The sequence below is a fragment of the Temnothorax americanus genome, unplaced genomic scaffold, assembly GCF_048541705.1.
Source record: "Temnothorax americanus isolate GAGA-0224 unplaced genomic scaffold, ASM4854170v1 Scaffold307, whole genome shotgun sequence".
NCBI lineage: Eukaryota > Metazoa > Arthropoda > Insecta > Hymenoptera > Formicidae > Temnothorax > Temnothorax americanus.
The window spans coordinates 4,541-18,103 of NW_027509450.1; the positions used below are offsets into that span (position 1 = coordinate 4,541).

Below are 13,563 nucleotides of genomic sequence, written 5' to 3' on the forward strand. Positions count from 1 at the left end.
AGACGTAACTCATATTTATATAACTATACTCTTGATGGTTTACCTCTCTCAGCAGTGCGCGAAGCTCGAGATCTCGGGGTCTTGTTCAGTGCGGACTTATCATTTAATGCACATATACAATCAATAGTTTCATCTGCTTATAGAACGCTTGGATTCATCCTCCGATGGGGTAGATTTTTTAAGAATATAACCACTTTAAAATTATTATACTGTACGTTAGTTCGCCCCAAGTTGGAGTACTGTTCCATAGTTTGGTCTCCGTATTTTGAATGTCATCAGCTATTGATTGAACGTGTGCAGCACAAATTCCTGCGTATGGCTGCTTATCGGCTAGGTAATCCCATGTCAATTACTTGCCATGAATACTGCACTATATTAGATAGATTAAATCTGCTATCGTTAGAAAATAGGAGACTAACCTTTGATCTTACATTTATTTTTAAGCTTCTTAATCACTCTATTGATTGTCCGGTTTTGTTGGAACGTATCTATTTCAACATCCCGACTAGAGAATTAAGACAGTACTCCATCTTCCACATCGAGTATCACCGTACTTTGTATAGCGCAAATTCATGTGTAAATAGGCTAATAATATCTGCAAGTAATTTCTCCAATAGGGTTGACTTTTTTGGTGGCTCTGTATCAACTTTTAAACAAAAACTTTCTCGTCTACTCTTGTAACCTGAATTTCTCCATATTATGTTGTAAAATTTTTATTTTATCTTATTGTTCTTGTTTTTTCTTTTCTCTTTGTACGCTAAAGGGTTTATTACCCGTTAATAAAGTTTATTATTATTATTATTATTATTATATAGAGACATTATATAGACATTATTATATATAGAGATTATATAGAGACATTATATATAGAGACATTATATAAAGATTATATAGAGACAAAGATTAAATCCTGTTGCTCTCAACGTCTGCCTCTGCCTCTGCCTCGTCTACCTCAATGGTAATTGGATGATGACAATTTATATAAGAAGGCCATGAACCTTTCTTCTTGCCGTCGTATCCCTGCGGCTCTGCTTCTTGGTCTTCGAACTGTAAAATAATAAAATTGTATAAGAAATTTTATGAATTAAATACATATAATATGAATTAAATTTTTCATATATAACAAGAAGATATTTATTAATTTCGATTAAGATGGTATGTTTGTTTGTTATTGCGGTAAATGGTGCGGTATTACCACATGCCTCAGTGGTCGAATTGAGGCGACGCCTGCACGGATAGCGGGAGGTTCCAGGTTCAAACTCTGGCTGGGGTAATATTTTTCGTAATCGCAATCAAATTATTGGCGGAATATATCATAAATATGTCATTACTTTCTGTTAAATATACATAATATTAATATTACCTTGTCTATCATCTTCGGCATCGAAACGAACAGCGGCACGATCGGCGACGACGGGATCAGCGGCGACAGGTCCGGCGGCGACAGGATGGTCGGCGACGACGGAACCAGCGGCGACAGGTCCAGCGGCGACGGAACTGGCGGCGACAGGTCCGGCGGCGACGACGGAACCGGCGGCGACGGGACCGGCAGCGATATCGGTGGCTGATTTTTCTTCCAATGATAATTCTAGCTCGAAATCGGCGAAATCGTTATCATCTATATCCATCTAAAATAAAATAAAAATAGCAACATTGTAATTATGTGAAATTATGTGAAATATATATTGAAAAGACAGTACTTACCATTTGTACTTTCGCGATTTCTCTCAGTATAAAACGGTGGTTTCGTTGGCTCCTGCCTCTAACCGAGGACAATACGGCCAGTATTTGCCATCATATATATATCAAGATATATATAATATCAACAACCTGTTCACCGTTCTCTGGATAGAATTGTAACACTGCTCTTGCGCTTCTTGACAGACATGCATACAACGTTGATAAGAAACGATATAAACGTCTTGTAGGATTGTGCAAAGTTTTGCTTGCATAGCACAACCACAAGCGCAGAAATACTGATAGCCCCATCAAACGTACCAGCTTTAAATGGCAATCCTTGACCTAAAAAATAAAATAATGTATTAATATGATATTATGGCTATGGTCAACGTGACACTACAAATGCTTCGAAGCATTCCTCTTCTCTTTTCTTTCAATGAAGAAAGATGGAGAAGAAGAACGCTCCAGAGCATTTGTATCACGTTGACCGTAGCCTATATATCAAGATATATATAATATTAACAACCTGTTCACTGTTCTCTGGATAGAATTGTAACACTGCTCTTGCGTTTCTTGACAGACATGCATACAACGTTGATAAGAAACGATATAAATGTTTTGTAGGATTGTGCAAAATTTTGCTTGCATAGCACAACCACAAGCGCAGAAATACTGACAGCCCCATCAAACGTACCAGCTTTAAATGGCAATCCTTGACCTAAAAAATAAAATAATGTATTAATATGATATTATGGCCTACGGTCAACGTGACACTACAAATGCTTTGAAGCATTCCTCTTCTCTTTTCTTTTAATGAAGAAAGAAGAAGAAAAAGAACGCTCCAGAGCATTTGTATCACGTTGACCGTAGCCTATATATCAAGATATATATAATATCAACAACCTGTTCTCACCGTTCTCTGGATAGAATTGTAACACTGCTCTTGCGCTTCTTGACAGACATGCATACAACGTTAATAAGAAACGATATAAATGTTTTGTAGGATTGTGCAAAGTTTTGCTTGCATAGCACAACCACAAGCGCAGAAATACTGACAGTCCCATCAAACGTACCAGCTTTAAATGGCAATCCTTAACCTAAAAAATAATATAATGTATTAATATGATATTATGGCTACGGTCAACGTGACACTACAAATGCTTCGAAGCATTCCTCTTCTCTTTTCTTTCAATGAAGAAAGAAGGAGAAGAAGAACGCTCCAGAGCATTTGTATCACGTTGACCGTAGCCTATATATCAAAATATATATAATATCAACAACCTGTTCACTGTTCTCTGCATAGAATTGTAACACTGCTCTTGCGCTTCTTGACAGACATGCATACAACGTTGATAAGAAACGATATAAACGTCTTGTAGGATTGTGCAAAGTTTTGCTTGCATAGCACAACCACAAGCGCAGAAATACTGACAGCCCCATCAAACGTACCAGCTTTAAATGGCAATCCTTGACCTAAAAAATAAAATAATGTATTAATATGATATTATGGCTACGGTCAACGTGACACTACAAATGCTTCGAAGCATTCCTCTTCTCTTTTCTTTCAATGAAAAAAGAAGGAGAAGAAGAACGCTCCAGAGCATTTGTATCACGTTGACCGTAGCCTATATATCAAGATATATATAATATCAACAACCTGTTCACCGTTCTCTGGATAGAATTGTAACACTGCTCTTGCGCTTCTTGACAGACATGCATACAACGTTGATAAGAAACGATAAAACGTCTTGTAGGATTGTGCAAAGTTTTGCTTGCATAGCACAACCACAAGCGCAGAAATACTGACAGCCCCATCAAACGTACCAGCTTTAAATGGCAATCCTTGACCTAAAAAATAAAATAATGTATTAATATGATATTATGGCTACGGTCAACGTGAAACTACAAATGCTTCGAAGCATTCCTCTTCTCTTTTCTTTCAATGAAGAAAGAAGGAGAAGAAGAACGCTCCAGAGCATTTGTATCACGTTGACCGTAGCCTATATATCAAGATATATATAATATCAACAACCTGTTCACCGTTCTCTGGATAGAATTGTAACACTGCTCTTGCGCTTCTTGACAGACATGCATACAACGTTGATAAGAAAAGATACAAACGTCTTGTAGGATTGTGCAAAGTTTTGCTTGCATAGCACAACCACAAGCGCAGAAATACTGACAGCCCCATCAAACGTACCAGCTTTAAATGGCAATCCTTGACCTAAAAAATAAAATAATGTATTAATATGATATTATGGCTACGGTCAACGTGACACTACAAATGCTTCGAAGCATTCCTCTTCTCTTTTCTTTCAATGAAGAAAGAAGGGAAGAAGAACGCTCCAAAGCATTTGTATCACGTTGACCGTAGCCTATATATCATTCATCGCACAAAATTTTTTAATTGCAAATTGGAAACGTACCTCGAGTTGAGCTCTTCTGCGATCAACGAAGTCGGGATCGAACGTGTCAGTCGTCACTTTCTGCCAAGCGTAGAGAACCTTCTTTTCCGGCAGCGATAGTAGATGGGTGCGTTCAGCCGATACTCCGCTAGCCTAGCAATCGTGAGCAGTCGCTCGTTTCCTCTCCTTTTAATCCATTGGATCAAAGGAGAGGAAACGAACGAAAACGAGCGACTACTCACGATTGCTAGGCTAGCGAAGTATCGGCTGAACGCACCCAATGTAGGGATACGAAATCTTTAGATAAGCACGAAGCAATTCAATTCAGTATATCGCCGGCACGATTACGGTGTTACTGCCGTTTCGCGTACGCGCGAATGCGCGCGTTGTCGCACCTTACCTCGCGACGCGTAATAAAGAGTCACACGATCGGTTTCGCTCCGCGCGTACTACCGTGTCTCTCGATCGATCGAGATAGGTTAACTGATCAGATGATGAACTGACTGACAGGATAGCGCTCTAAACGAACGCACTGTCTGCACTGCACTGCACTGCGACACTAACGCCGCTAGCCGCCAGTTTCGAAAAAGTGAAAGTGACGTTCTCTGTTTGTTACATGTATGTTATAAAGAAAAGCGGTTGACGTAGACGACGTATCTTAAAAATAATTTTTCGCATTTGGACTTTGCGTCGCAATATCTCCGCTCGTAGGGCACGTAGCGGAATATTATGAGAGAAACCCCCCCCCCCCTAATTGGACCCCAAGCTATCGATCAAGCCTACTTAGAACTTGATTCGTTCACTCGTTATCGAGATCTCAACATCTCGGGTACTCGCAACCCGTCGCGTCGAGTAAATGAGTCACGGTCGGTCTCGCTCCGCGTGTACTTGGCGCGAGACACTACCGTGTCTCTTGATTATAAAATTGTAGCAATATTTTTTTTTCAATCTGATTTTAGGTATAATTCATGCGTCATAGTGTTTTACAATTCCTGTATAAATTTCAAGTTGATATCTCTATCGGTTCTCGAGATATCGTGGTAAAATCATCAAAAAAATGTAGTTTCGAGAAAATCGCATTCAAAGTTTCGGTACAATATTTATGTTAGAACAGTCGTACTCACGCGGTTCAAAAATTTCCTTTTCGACGCAGTGAATGGCCCCGGATTATCGTCCAATTTCTCGTAATTTTTATTCACTATTTGATTGCCTTGGAAGCGTTTTTTACGCGGTCGCCCTGGACGGAAATACGGCGCCGCGTTCTTTTTTCCGCTCTCTGACGAAGACATTTTTGTAATAAAGCGATTGTAATACGACAAACTTTCAATACTTTAGCACAACCTCTCTGGGAGTCGATTATGTATAAACTTTAAACGAGGTAAAAATTAAAAACAAAATAATAAACAGAATAGAGCATGTAAGCCGAGCTAGATGTGCGTGTTTATTATTCTTTGTGTCAACCGCAATATATATTTTGCGAATTTTTCAAAAAAACAAACGGGAAGATATTTCTAAAGAATCACAGTATCGGAATATGCAAAAAACCGAAAATCGATTTTTTCAAAATTTTAACCTTGCCTAGTCCCCTTAAATGCATTCCACATATTTATTTGCTAAAATTCGTTTATTTCACGCGACGAAAATCTAACCTATTATGCTTTTTCCCTGCCGCGCGCCGCCTCCCCACACGGAGAACTAACCAACCTCCTTAATGTTATTCTGTATAAAATTACATGTGTAACTTCACTTTTTTAAAGACATAAATCGGTAACTCATTCAACGATTGACGCCAAATTCAATACCGGTACTTTAATAAGGTCTCTGACTTATTGAAAATTTAATATACTTAAGAAAATTGGTTATTAAAATAAAAAAAAATTTATCTCAATATCTCAAAATTTGCGGAAATTGCAGCAAAAATAAACATTTTTCAACAAATTTAAAAATTAAAAAAAAGAAACCCTTTACAGCTACAATAAATATAAATATAAATCGGTAACTCTTTTTGAAGACTTTAGAGACTTTAGAAAGAAAATAGGACTCTATAAGCTATCGAATGACACCTTATTTATTACTCGATTATTAGTTTTGAAGATATAACAAAAATTATAGCAATCATGGAGATTTGTTAAGATAAAAATCGGTAACCCCTTTTAGAGACTTTAGAGACTTTAGAGGGAAAATGAGACTATATAAGCTATCAAATGACAACTTATTTATTACTGTACGATTATCATTTTTAAAAATATAACAAAAAACTACGCAACCGCTTTAAAAAAATATAATATTATTAGAAGGAGCTAATTTTGCATTTGGCTATCTGGGTGCATAATCAAAAATAAATTTATACACGTATTTGTGAGAATGTACTTACCTCCGTTTCTGTACAAGCTTTTAGATCTGTTAACTTTTCCTTTAACAATTGGTTTTTGTCAATAACCTTCTGTTTTTGCTTTTTAATTTTTTCGTCCTCGTCGGTTATTTCAGATGCAAAGAATAAAAGTGACGATGGCAGAACTTTCGGCCTCTCTTTTTCTATTCTCTGTTGCAAATCCTCTAACGTTTCTGTAAATATAATTAACTAGCTGGTTACCCGGGCTTTGCCCCAGAGGACATATGTAATAAGACACGCAAATAGTTTCGCTCTCCCTCCCTCTCCCTCTCTCTCTCCCTCCCTCTTCCTCTCCCTCCTTCCCTCCCTCTCCCTCCCTCTCCCTCCCTCCCTCTCTCTCTCCATATCTCTCTCTTTCTCTCTCTCTAAAATGCTATAAATTAAAAAATATTACTTTTTTATTAACTGAAGTTTAATTCCGTCGTATACAATTCTTTAAGATTCACTCAATTATTTCCTAAAAAATTGGAAAAATTTTGTAACCTATTTACAAAAAGATACCGGTTCCAAATGATCGGTAACAAAAAACTACAAAGTTTATAGCAGTCCCCGGGAAATTCTACCCCTGTTTTATATACAATTCTTTAAAATTTGATCAATTACTTCCCGAAAAATTTGAAAAACTTCTGATACCGGTTTCCAAAAAGATCAATAACAAAAAATTATACATTTTATACCTTCTTTTAATGATACTCTATATAAAATTACATGTATAACTTATATACTTTTCAAGCAGAAATCGGTAACCCTCTCCACCGATCCTTGCCAAATTCAAAACAACCTTCTTTTAATGATACTCTATATAAGATGACAAATGACATGTATAACTTACACACTTTTTAAGCAAAAATCGGCAACCCTTTCACCGATTCTCGAAATTCAATATAAATAATATTCTATCCATAAAAAAAATTAACTCGATATCTTAAAATTTGCAAAAATCAGAACAATTACGTAGATTTTTTTAGACAGAAATCGGTAACCCCTTTATTAGGAAATTTTACCCCTGTTTTATATACAATTCTTTAAGATTCGGTCAATTATTTCCCAAAAAATTGAAGAAATTAGAAAAACCGGTTTCCAGAAGATCGGTAACGAAAAACTATACACCCTATAGCACTCCCCGGGAAATTCTACCCCTATTTCAGATACGTTTGGTAAAAATTCGGTCCATTAGTTTCAGAGATCATCGAGGACAAACAATCAAACCGACAAACTCTGCCTCTTTATAATAATAGTATAGATATAGATTATCACAGATTTGCGCAAATAAGGGGGAAGGGAGTGGTTGCGTTAGTGGCTAAAGACATATACTTTACCTTCAACGAAAGCTATGGCTGCCTCTCGGTATTTATTGCCACACTTGACTTTATATAATTTTTCTTTTTTTTTACAGGAGTCTGAAAATTATGTATTTTGTCACTCTCGATGATTTTATATGCCGACTCTCCAGTGTATTTTATATAACAAAACATTACTGAAAATAATGTAATTAACAAAATAAAATGCAAATAGTAATAGTGGATTGTGCTAAGTGTTAGAATTAGGCCTGATAATGTATGAGATTTTTGCACGATAAATAAACTAAATGCGAGTAATTCGCAGTTTGTTCGCGCACGGATTATTCGCTCACGCACAATTTTTTATGGATAAAGTTTACGTCACCAAAGTATGCGCGTATGGCCATATTAATTGTTAAGCCTTTTGCACAATGCTAGGCAATAGACACACCGAAAAAAAAATTTACTTGATTTAAGTAAATATATGATTTAAGTAATATATATTATGTAAATATATTTAAATATATTATCTTGAAATTTATTTACTTAAATTAAATAATTATTTATTAACATCTAACAAATTTTTTTATTTCCAAGAAAATATCAAAAACACCAATTTAGTAATACTGGGATACTAAAAACAAACAAATATTTACTTTCAATATAACGAAATATATATTTTGTTTTAATAAATATTTCTTTGATTCAAGCAATTCATCTATGAAAATATCTGTACATAATTAAATATTTTAGGCATATATATTTACTTGATGAAAATAAATATTATTTTGAATAAATAAAATAATAACTTTGGTTTTTGAAAAATTCAACTACAAAATCATTTACTTGATCTGAGAGAATGTTAACGTGAATCAAAGCGTTGGTGTTTGAAAACAAAGAGTATATTTCTTTATAATTGGTAAATAATTATGTACTTGAGTATGTACTATGTACTTGAGTACAAAAATACCATTACTTTGAAATTAGAAAATATTCACTTTTATCCAGAAAATAAATTACTTAGTATCGAAAAATATGTTTAACAAATGTTTACTTAAATGACAGAAATCATTAGCTTGGTATCAGAAAATATTTACTTCAAACCAGAAAATACATTACTTAATATCGATAAATATGTTTAACAAATATTTACTTAAATGACAGAAATCGTTAGCTTGGTATCAGAAAATATTTACTTCAAACCAAAAAATACATTACTTTAATATCGATAAATATGTTTAACAAATATTTACTTTTTCTAAGAAAATATTTGCTCAAATCAAAGATATATTTCTTTGTGATCAGTAAACAAATATTTAATGACCACAGAAACCATTCGTTCAAAATTAAAAAATATTTACTTAATCTAAGATCATTTTTGCTTAAATCAAAATGTTAGCATTTTAAAGTTATCAATATACTGTCGCCGGAAGCAAGAATGTCCGTAACTACAATTTAATTTTTATGATAATATTTATGTAAAGTTCAGAAGTTTATCATTTACCGAAATCAAGTTCGTTTTCAATTTAAGTCTTAAACGTATAGACGTATATGATCAAAATATATAGATTTTATAGAAAATTTATTGAAAATTTATGGAAAATATAAATATAATTCGGTTAATATTTATTTGATTTAAGAAATGCAGATCTTGAGGCAAAATCTGATTGTCTTGAATCAACGAAATATTTACTATAAATAAGTAACAATTCACTGAATTGTAATTCATACATCGAAATGGTTTTGTATTCTCAAGTAAATATTTATTTTCTTTAGGTTAATATTTATTTATTTAAGAAATGCAGATCTTGAGGCAAGATCTGATTATCTTGAATCAACGAAATATTTACTATAAGTAAGTAACAATTCATTGCATTTCAATTCATGATTTTTTATTTTTTAAGAAATATTTATTTGCTCCAAAGAAAAATTGTAACTTGATTCAAATAAATATTTCTTTAGTACTATTAAACAAAATCATTTACTTGAATCAAGTCAAATTTCGTTAATTGTAATAAATTTTTTTTTTAGTGCAATAGGAATAGGAAATAACCAAAAAATCGTTAATTACAACCTAAAAAATTCAAATGCTATGATTGGTTGGCAACAGGCAATAGGCACAGAATTTCCAACGTGACGGAAACTCTGTGTCTATTGCCTGTTTTTTTTTAGCATGCCCGCTCATATCGCTACATTTCGTCGGTATGACAGGCTTCCTATTAACCCTTTCAGTCCCGCCGTCGACCGGGTATGACGCGCGCGGCGGGCGGCTCGCCGTGTCGCCGTTTCGCAGCGACGACGATGACGACGAATCGCGGTCCCGTCGGCGCCAAAGTTCCGCAAACGTCACCGGTCATGGTAGCCCGCCGCGCTCGCGCCGCCCGGCACGATCGTGGCCGCGCCGAAACACCCCGCACAACACGCACCTCGGGAGGGTCCCGTTCGCCTACAATCCCGATTGCCAACAGCTTCGTTTGCCCACAACATTTTGTCTACAGCTTCGTTTGCCGACATTCCCGATTGCCTACAGAGCGATTGCCTACAAGCATTATTGCACACATGTTACAGTTAAAAATATGAACGTACGTTTGCACACATGGCCAAACACATTGCACACATGACTTTATTGCACACAAGCAGATTGCACACATGACATTATTGCGCACACATACATTGCACACATGACTTAATTGCGCGCGTACACATTGCACACATGGTTATATTGCACACATGAAATAAAACAATCATCTTAACGGGAGGGTCCTAATTACCTACAAATCGATTGCCTACAGTGTCGTTTGCCAACATCTCATTTGCCGACAATTTGTTTGCGCACAAAAATTATTGCCTACAAGTCGATTGCCTACAAGCACTATTGCGCACAATTAAAAAATTAAGAGACGAATGGACGTTTGCACACAAGATACTATTGCAAACAAGCCGCATTGCACACATAATATTATTGCCTACAGATCGATTGCCTACAAGCATTATTGCGCACAATTAAAAAATTAAGAGACGAATAGACGTTTGCACACAAGATACTATTGCACACAAGCAACATTGCACACATAATATTATTGCCCACAGATCGATTGCCTACAAGCTCTACTGCGCACAAATAAAAAATTAGGAGACGAATGCACACACGACACTATTGCGCACAAGCAACATTGCACACATGAGGTCCGGTTTCTATTGCTGAATTGACTACACTAGTTCAGAGGGCTGTACTTCTGAATGAACCGCCCTTCCTATCTTCGGGTCGATGTCCTATCTTCGGGTTTTTAAAATAGTTTTTTAGATTTTAGCCTGACAATCGTAAACAAAGTGTGCGGCACTCGGCACTCTACCTCAGGTACGAGGTATTTGTGCAAGCAATCCAGCCGGAAAACATGATCCGTGTGCCGGTGGCTTTATAGCATTTTTGACTGGGTCGGGTTTCAAGCCAACTCGAGTTGAGTTATGACGTCACAAGCTCTACTTCTAGGTTCTAATTAGACAATTTCAGCATGTGACGTAATAACCCAACTCTGGTTATTTTTGTAGAACGTAACAGTAAGGTTTCGACCAATCGCGTTGCTGCTCCATTCGGCCGTCTGTAACCGTAGAAGTAAGAATTGAGCAACGCAATTAGTCAAAACTTTACTGTTACTGTTACGAAAAGTGGGTGTGCCTTGCTTTGGAGCCAACGCAAAAGACTCTCGTCACGTAGCGTAACGTAACGTGAGTCAACGCAAAAGAAACGTATTGGTTAGAGCTTCCGCACAAGCTCTCGCATGGTAACGTAACGTAGATCAATGCACAAAAAACGTATAACGCCGTAACGGCCGTAACCATTACGTTTCTTGTGCGTTGCCTCACGTTAAGTTACGCTACGTGACCATACGAGAGTCTTGTGCGGTGGCTCTTTACAATCGCTTACGGTGAACATTACGATAGATGTAGTTCGGGCTTAAGGCCCGTTCGGGAAGCGCGCGTGTTAAGACCCTTGCACAATGGGCGCGTTCAGTAGAACAAACCACTCAGTAGCAATCGAACATGATTGGCTCTTACCTTTAGACCCAACAAATCAACGTAGCGTGTTGAGAAGACGACACTCAACAGTTGTGTCTGCTGAACGCAGCCATTGTCAGGCAACAGACAACAGGCAATAGGAACAGGAAATAACAAAACAATTGTTAATTATAACTTAAAAAATTTGAATGCTATGAGTGGTTGGCAACAGGCAATATAGGCACAGAAATTTCAACGTGATGGAAACTCTGTGTTTATTGCCCGTGTGTCACTGTTTATTCTGCATTTATACATGATTTCTGATTTTTATTCCCTGTTTCTATTGCCTGTTGCCTGATACTGTGCAAGGACCTTTATCGGCGCTATTGTATATTGCGGTATCAAGGGCACATGGGAAAACTTAAGCAGTAAGACGTAAAGCAGACGTAAGTCCCGGTTTAAAATAGGTGTTTTAAGCTCTAAGCCTTAAGAAATTGTTCAATTACAGTTGAATTTAAAGAGAATAATTTACTGTGATTGGTCAATTTTTTAAGACTTATAGCTAAAAACACTCATTGTAGACTAGGACTTACCAATAATAGTACGGAAAGGCAGATGGTGATTGGTTACCGTAGAATCCTTATATAAAGGCTCGGGCACATAGAAAAATTTAAGCAGTAAGACGATAGCAGTAACCAATCCATACCGTTGATTTCCTTACTGCATACGTCTTAATGCTTATGTTTTTTTATGTGCCCGGGCCTTCATTCTATACTTTACGTCTAATGCTTGTACCACACTAGCGATTGGCGATTGCGTCTACGTTTGCGTCTCTTGACCAATCAGAACGGAAATCACGAATTGCAATCGCCAGCAGCAATTTTCTGATTGGTTAAGAGACACGTAGACGCAAATGTCAATCGCTAGTGTAATGCAGGCATAATGTACACAATAATACTTAGAGCCGATTTTACAGTCCGATTAATGTGATCCTCCGATTAAACTCACTCTGCGTCTCTTTCTACCTGTCCCGTGAAATTGGCCCTTAGGACCACTTCGACCAAGCTCTGATTAATTTAATCGTTGATTAGTCCATTGGAAATGACCAATCACATTTGCCAATTTGCTTAATAAGTAAATGCGATTGGTCATTTCCAATTGACTATGCAAGTCGATTGACGGCTATCGCATAGCTTTTAACCAATTAAGGGCCAAAGCACATATGACAGTCGTAGTCGTTAGACGTACAAGCTTTGGCGTATCCTGATTTGTCAGGTCGAGGACTACGACCGTCGTATATCGCTACACCATGTTATGTACTTTGACCCTAACTTGCAACGTTTCTGTAAGAGCAACATTTTCGCATACATTTCTCTTGTGAATGAATTCGGTCTTCAACCGACTTTTACCTAACAGTATATTTTGATAGATCATGGCATACTTTCTTTGTAAACTTTTTGAATTTTTGCAATATCATCAAAATTGAAGAAAATATAGTACACGAAAATGTGCGTGACGTCATAATGTTGTTGCGAAATCTTTTGAAGTTGCCGTCATCAAAGAAACTTTAGAAAGCTATAACTTTCTCAAATTTGGGTTTTTTTTTAAATTCAAAAAGTACTAAAAATCGGCTTAGATTCTCTACATTAATTATAGATACCGCTTAATAAAAAAATTTTACTTGAGAACCCAATTCAAGAATCGAACCCCAGAAATAAAGCTAATGTAGCATATTGATACACGGCTTCCGATAGGTTAAAAATCTATTGCCTGTGTTATTCCCTGTTTCTGTTGCCCGTGTTTTTTATTG

The 13,563-nt window shown here is 36.5% G+C and overlaps 2 protein-coding genes across 4 annotated transcripts; both read right to left on the minus strand.

Annotated features, from left to right (window-relative positions):
- Positions 1 to 397: 397 nt before the first annotated feature.
- LOC143900855 (uncharacterized) lies at positions 398 to 2,760 on the minus strand. 3 transcript variants are annotated; one of them, XR_013257895.1, is made up of 5 exons: positions 2,594 to 2,760; positions 2,207 to 2,398; positions 1,705 to 2,022; positions 1,364 to 1,628; positions 398 to 1,047 (listed from the first exon to the last, which is right to left on the minus strand). XR_013257895.1 is itself a non-coding variant. In XM_077412596.1 (5 exons), the coding sequence occupies exons 3-5, from the start codon at positions 1,705 to 1,707 to the stop codon at positions 953 to 955; spliced, it is 363 nt and encodes a 120-aa protein (XP_077268722.1). In that variant the 5' UTR covers positions 1,708 to 2,022; positions 2,207 to 2,398; positions 2,594 to 2,722; the 3' UTR covers positions 398 to 952. The 3 variants fall into 3 exon arrangements, 2 of the variants coding, with proteins under 2 accessions (XP_077268722.1, XP_077268723.1); XM_077412596.1 differs by having other exon boundaries at positions 2,594 to 2,722; XM_077412597.1 differs by lacking the exons at positions 2,207 to 2,398; positions 2,594 to 2,760 and having other exon boundaries at positions 1,705 to 2,032.
- A 153-nt stretch (positions 2,761 to 2,913) lies between these two features.
- On the minus strand, positions 2,914 to 4,837 carry LOC143900853 (uncharacterized). Its single transcript, XM_077412594.1, has 5 exons — positions 4,328 to 4,837; positions 4,107 to 4,187; positions 3,713 to 3,904; positions 3,346 to 3,528; positions 2,914 to 3,153 (listed from the first exon to the last, which is right to left on the minus strand). The coding sequence occupies exons 3-5, from the start codon at positions 3,869 to 3,871 to the stop codon at positions 2,914 to 2,916; spliced, it is 582 nt and encodes a 193-aa protein (XP_077268720.1). The 5' UTR covers positions 3,872 to 3,904; positions 4,107 to 4,187; positions 4,328 to 4,837.
- Positions 4,838 to 13,563: the final 8,726 nt, after the last annotated feature.

Bases quoted from the DNA above. Each gene is read 5' to 3' on its own strand.
- LOC143900855 (XM_077412596.1), bottom strand. The intron at 1,048-1,363 runs GTAATATTAATA...ATTATTTTACAG, and splicing joins TGCCGAAGATGATAGACAAG to TTCGAAGACCAAGAAGCAGA.
- LOC143900853 (XM_077412594.1), bottom strand. From the start codon at position 3,871: ATGGGGCTGTCAGTATTTCTGCGCTTGTGGTTGTGCTATGCAAGCAAA. The intron at 3,529-3,712 runs GTTGTTGATATT...TTTATTTTTTAG, and splicing joins ATCCAGAGAACGGTGAACAG to GTCAAGGATTGCCATTTAAA. The intron at 3,154-3,345 runs GTGAACAGGTTG...TTTATTTTTTAG, and splicing joins ACAATTCTATCCAGAGAACG to GTCAAGGATTGCCATTTAAA.